General features: G+C 36.9%; 1 protein-coding gene across 1 annotated transcript; it reads left to right on the top strand.

Moving 5' to 3' along the window:
• The first annotated feature begins 4,162 nt into the window (after positions 1 to 4,162).
• Positions 4,163 to 4,660, top strand: LOC116026932. The gene has a single exon (XM_031268358.1). The coding sequence runs from the start codon at positions 4,163 to 4,165 to the stop codon at positions 4,658 to 4,660; it is 498 nt and encodes a 165-aa protein (XP_031124218.1).
• The last annotated feature ends 1,973 nt before the right edge of the window (positions 4,661 to 6,633 follow it).

Here is a 6,633-nt window from a genome sequence, read left to right as displayed (position 1 = left end):
CTCACCATCCATGTAAGCATACAACCTGATGAAATGGAAGGTAACCTGCTATCAGGTGAAATTGCATTCATTTGGAGTGTTCAGTGGCCTAATTGTAATTTTTTTTCATTCAGAGGCCTAATTGCACTTTGAGGTTACGTTCAGTGGTCAATTAAATAAAAAGACAGTAAGCTTATATAGTGCAGTTGGTAGAGCACAAGGCTCTTAACCTTATGGTTATGGGTTTGAGGCCCATGATGGCTGTTTTTTTTTTTTTTTCTTTTACCTCCTACAAGTATTTTGCCCTTAAAAATCTTATTCCAACGGCAGGGACGCAAAGTGTATAGACCCTATGTCGAAGGGATAGTGCATTTTTTTTTTTTAAAAAAAAGTATTATTTTTTCTTTAATATTTTGAAAAGAAGGTGGTGGCAATGACCGCTTTCATTTCAGACCCTCGATCGTCTCCCTCTTAAATGAAGGTGGCAACTATGATTATCACCTCGTTTTAGTTTGTCCAAATTTGGACGACAATTGGCATTGTTGTGTAATAAATAATTAAAATTTTTAAAACAACCATGGTTTTCTATTTTGTACAATTGTGAAAGGAGATATCCTACATTTGGTGGTTGTATTAAAAAGAATTCAAAATTTTTTCAAAAACAAAATGTTTTAAAAAAAGAAAGTCTTAATATAATGAAGTTTACAAAATAAAGCATTCTTTTACTCCTCTAGTTGTTTTGATTTATGGAACAATACAATAGTTTAAGATCTAGTTCAAAAGATCAATTTTTTTTTTGTTAAAAGCTGTATTTGTATTAGATTGAATCTGTACTACAGAATAGACTTAGTTCAATATCTAAAGACGAAGACTCAAGAACACACAAAGGAGTAAACCAAATAAGAAGACACAAGATCAAGAGATGAACCAGGTGACAAGACTATCTTAAAAAGCAGTCGAGAACAATTAATCTGTTAGAACAAAATACGGAAGAACATCTATAAATATCTGGCATTTCTTAATCAGAAGCGATGAAGACTCTCCAAGATTTACATTGAGAAATCCAAATTGGTTTTCAAGATTCCTTCTTCCAACAGAGTTTAAAAGGAGCAGCTTTTTGGATTACATCTCCATTCAAGTTGAATTAGATGCTATGATGATTTTGGGCTGGAAACAACAATAGTGTACTCGGGAGAGCAGCAACTTGACAAGATAGGGAGATTTGTCACCACCTCTTCATGAAACTTCAACGCACTTGGAAGGCTGGGGATCACCTGTGAAATTGAAGTGTTCGATCGTATCAATTTTTTGCATGGAGAAGTCGGGTGTCATGTATTTGGCTATGGTCCTTCCCCTTTGATCATTTGGAGCATCATAGAACTCTTCCCCCGGATTGGGTCAGGTTGCCCATCAATATCCACAACATGGTTTCCTTCTTGTCTTGGCTCAAGGGGAACTTGTGGTCCTCCTTGAGCTCCAACACCGGGTGGGTGTACATAGGTGTGAGGTGGTGTTTGTGGAGGAATCCCCCTTCCTTGGGATCTTTCCTGGTTGCTAGCACTTTATTCCATCTCTTCAAAGTGTGGTGAAGTAGGAATGCATTTGGCCTTGATTTTCCTCCTTGTTGCCTTATTTATCTCCGGGTTAAAGGGAAGTAAGCCTTGGTTCCTTATAGCCCTTGTGTGCATCAACCTATAGGGATGAAAGAAGACAAAGTTTTCCTCCCCAACTAAAAGTAGTTAAAGAAGGTACCATGCAAATCACATACATGATCACTAAGTGCAAGCTTGTAGCAAGAGTCTTGTAGTGTTCAAGAATCAAAGCGAGTATTCAAATACAATTGTAAAAAGGCTAGGAAGAGAACTGATCTTCCATTACATGACGCTTCTAGTGTTCTTAAAGGTTGATTGTGTCTTGCAATTGTGACATTCAAGTAAGGCTTTACTATGCTTTGCACCTATCGGTCTACTAGGTGCCTTTTTTTACAATGCAGTATCTGTTCATAACTACTTTGGTTGATTGTGTCTTGCAATTGTGACATTCAAGTAAGGCTTTACTATGCTTTGCACCTATCGGTCTACTAGGTGCCTTTTTTTTTTTTTCCTTTTTTGAATACTACTAACTCTATTACAATGCAGTATCTGTTCATAACTACTTTCCCAACCTATTGAAGCACAAGAGTCAGTATTGACTCCACTAAGGCTCGAACCCACCACCTCCCGTATAAAGGGAAGGGTTTGATGCCACTAGACTACAAGGTCCTTTGGCAGGTAACCATTAACCTAAGAAGCATTTTATCAAACATGTGGTCTTCGCAACATTCCTAACTTTGGTTTTTCGAAACTTAAAGTTAGGAAATACAAATGGTTAGTAGCTATAATGAATCTAGCAAAACCTTGCATAGATTCATTGCCTTTGAACAACCTATAGAGTCGGCCTTACTCACAAGGTGCAAACAATTCACCAAATTGTAACATGAATAACAATCAACAATTGAAATGCACAATCCATTGGAGAAATACAATTCACACTACCAACGTTCAAAAACGAATTAACAAAACTTAGAGTAATTCTAACCAAAAATAGTATCTACTACCTAATACCATACAAACTACGATAAGTATTTTAGATAATTGTTTTTAGAAAACTGTAAATTCAGCATGTATCCCCACATCAAATGCTTTGACGACAAAATAAGTGAATTGTGAGTTAAGTCGTGTTCATGGAGATACTAACGTTGAAGATGCCTTCCATATCTTTGTGGATTGCATGCTTGCTCGTGATTGTTGGGGTATTTTGAGCCTGAATCTAACCATGCAGGGATTTAGCAAATTCTTGAAGCGCTAGCTTGGATTAAGAATTTGAGAATTGCTCAACTTCATATTGAATCGTACGCCAAGCAAGTGATTCAAGAACTTAGTTGCCAGTCAATGAGTGCTCCCATTAAAGCCTTCCTTAGTGATATTAAATTACTTTCGGGAAACTTTCCAAATGTGAACTTTTCTTTTGTCAAATGTTCAGCGTAACACATGAGTAGTAGATGCTCTTGCAAAGGTTGCTGTTTCTATGACTAAATGTATGGTTTGGTTTGATGTACCGCCAGCTATCATTTTTGATAGTTTGTGTTTTGATATGATTTAAGGAAAGTTCCTTTATTTGTTTCAAAAAAAAATGAAAAGAAAAAAAAAAGTGCAAATTAAACATTAATTTTAATGCCAACAATTTATTTCAAAATAATGTTAATTTAAGAGTCATTTCCATTTTTGGTCCTACTATTATTGGGGCATTGCCAATTTTAGTCCACCTTATTAATTTTTACCACATTTCGATCATTGTTATTTAGTGTTTGCCACTTTTAGTCCACCGTCAAGTTCTTTTAGTCCACCGTCAAGTTTTCCGTCAAATGGCCATTCAAAACAGGTATTTTTTTTGTCTTTTCATGTTTTGGTCTCCTCTCTTCTTCTTCTTCTCCTTCCTCCTCCTCCCCCGCCGTCGTCCTCCGCCTGCTCGCCGCCATTGCAGTTGCTAGCTAGAATCACACAACTTAATCTCCTACTATGCTGCCATTACACAACTACTATTGAGCTTCCTGGGATTAAAATTCTCAGCTTCTAAGTACAATACCGCACTTCTTAGCGTCATTAACGTATGAAACTGTCTTTTGCAGCAGTAGATGAACTAGCAAATACCGCATTAAATCTCCAACTTTGATTGCCCCATTTATTGGTCCGCGAGAAGCTTCTAGCTCCTTGCTCTCCACTCACCGCAAAATCACCCCTTCTGCTTCCCTTCACCTTCCTTTGACATCCAGATCTGCTTCGCGGGTCGGTCTGGGGTCCTATTAGATCCGAAATCCTTCAACTTGTCGTTTCTGTAATTCGTCAAATCGAAGGACTCCGACCAGCGCTTCATTAGGGCTTTGAACTCGTCCTCGAGCCAGAACATCGCCTGCTGGAAAAAATCCTCGGCCCACTCCAAACACGAAGCCACCGGCTTTTCATTCCCCATTGGAGTCCACACCCAAATCGCAGATATCAGTTCAACCACAACTTCAAGAAACGGCAGTAGAATCAGCAGAGTTAGACCAGACTGGATGCTCCACGGACAAATACCGAGAGATCTGCCGATCCATAAGCTTATATCCACCAAAGTGCACATCGCCGTTAAGCGTTTCGACGCTGAGATGGTCGACGAGGCCGGTCGTTCTGTCCCTCTCCACCAAGCTTATATCCACCACCGGGCAGTCTGGGTTGTCAGGAGATACTACAAACCCTTGGGTGATCAATCCAATAATGATTCAACAAGCACATATAAGCTGGCGATGAACGCCGGCGTCTATGATTCGCTTCTGCAGTATTTCGGTCTGGGGGCTGAGACACGAAGAACAGACACCCATGTTTCGAATGCTTACGGAATTGAGGTTGGGAATCCGCCGGAAGGGTACGAGGATGCGTGGGTACTCAATCTACACACAATTGACACCCGAGGCACGGTGGGCAATCTCCGGTGTCTGGAGTGCAAGTGTGAGTTGTATAATGTGACAGTGGCATTATGCATCATTAGCCTCATGTGGCATGTGCGTGAAGTAGAAGAGAAAGAGATGGACAGAGACTATAGAGTGATGAAAAGACCAAAATACCCATATTTTGGACAATCATTTGACAGAAAACTTGAAGGTTGACTAAAAGTGTCAAACGCTAAATAACAGTGGTCGTAATGTGAACGTGGGTTAAAATTGACAATGCCCAATAACAGTAGGAACAAAAATGGAAATGAATTTAATATTGAATAGCATGGTTGAAAAAATCGCTAGGCGCTCCCTAGGCGCTCGGGGAGCGCCTAGCGCCTAGGACGCCGAGGATTAATCGGCGCCTAGGCGCCCGTGTATTTTTTTTATTTTATTTTTTATTTTTTAAAAATTTGTTTAAGTATTTTTAATTTTTTAAAGACTAATAATTATAAATTATATAATACTTTAATAGTTAATACTAAAATATTAAATATTAACCTAAAAAAATCTAAAGTTTGTACAATTTATGATTATTTAGCTCAAAACGATGTTATTTTCAGTTAAATAACCCATTAAAAAAAAAAAGAACAATAGTTAATCGACCGACTAGAAGGCCTAGTCGGTGCCTAGTCGAAGCCTAGGCGGTCAGCGCCTAAGCGGCCTAGGCGGAGCTTAGGCGGCCTAGGCGGTCGCCTAGCCGGCCAGCCGCCTAGACCACTATTTAATGTGATACGCTAGGCGGTCGACCAACGCCTAGCGCCTAGGCGGGGATTAATCGGCGCCTAGGCGAGATTTTTACAACACTGTTAAATAGAATATGTTATAAAACTAATAATGCAAAGTAATGGTTAAAACTCTAATTTTTTAATTTTAAACTAGTATTTTCGCCTGTGCGTTGCACGGAATGAATTTGTTATAATATTTTAAGAATATTTGGATCGATATACAATTATATAAATTATAACATCGAATATTATATAGTGCAATTGATAAAATTGGTTGGATTGATTATGTTTTCTAATGTTTTTTTTTGCTTGAATTAGAGCAAATGCAATTACAGTCTTGACTATTTGTTTCTTTGGAAAATGCAATTACAGTCCTGACTAAACAGAGGATTTTATTAGTATTTAACTGTTTAATGTCACCATAGAACTAAAGTTTGTTGGGGAAAAAAAGTCAATAGCGTCCAAAACTTTATATAAAAAATTAATTAATCCCTTAAATTTTTAAAGGTGCAATTAAATTTATCAACATGTTATTTTCGTGCATTAAATCTCACCAAAAAGCTTCGTTCGTTCCACAACTCTCTTTTTTTTTTTTCTTTTTTTTAATAGCTTTTGTTATTCACTTTCTTTTGCTTAGAATTATTGCATTGATCAATGCCTGATTGTGTTGAGCTGAACCAAATAATAAAAATCTTGGTTCGACCTAATGCACATCCTCTGATTTTTTTTTCTTTATTTTTTTAGTTCAATTATATTTAAAAAATTTATGTATTTATTTTTATTGTAATAAGTTACAAGCAAAAATTTAAGAGTAAGGTTCAAATTGTTCATTGAACGAAACGTGAAAGTGCAATTTGATCACTGAACCGAAAAAAGTGCAATTAAACTACTCAACACTCTAAATGTATGCAATTTCACCTGATAGCATGTTAACACTATATTTAGCAGGTTGCATATTGACGTGGACGATGACTTGACATTTTTTAAAATTTCCTTTTCATTTCTTCTTTTTATTTTTGAAAACCCTTTTCTAACATAAAATTTGTTGCATTATATATTCAGTTTTTTTTTTTTTTGTTTTTGTTTTGAAAGATATATATTCAGTTTATAATTTATATAATAATTAAGATGTTAATAAATAGAATGAAACAGGATCCCTTTGTCAGTGCACTACTTTGGAGCTAAATTAAGTAAAAGGTGAACCAAATACTACTTTCAGTACTTTGGTGCTAAAACCTCTCTTCACAGCGCACTTCCTATCATTACAATTTGTAAAAAGATCTACTGCAGTACCTAGTTCTTTTGAATGAACATATACACCCTTCAAATATTTTTCAGCGAACTAAACGGGCTGTAAGAAATTGAAACTGGAAATTGATGAAGCTACAAACTGATAAACTTAAATCCGATGAAACCAAA

Source organism: Ipomoea triloba, chromosome 8 (genome assembly GCF_003576645.1).
Source record: "Ipomoea triloba cultivar NCNSP0323 chromosome 8, ASM357664v1".
In the NCBI taxonomy this organism is placed as follows: domain Eukaryota; kingdom Viridiplantae; phylum Streptophyta; class Magnoliopsida; order Solanales; family Convolvulaceae; genus Ipomoea; species Ipomoea triloba.
The sequence above is the reverse complement of the archived record's forward strand: the minus strand, read 5'-3'. Positions and strand labels throughout refer to the sequence as shown.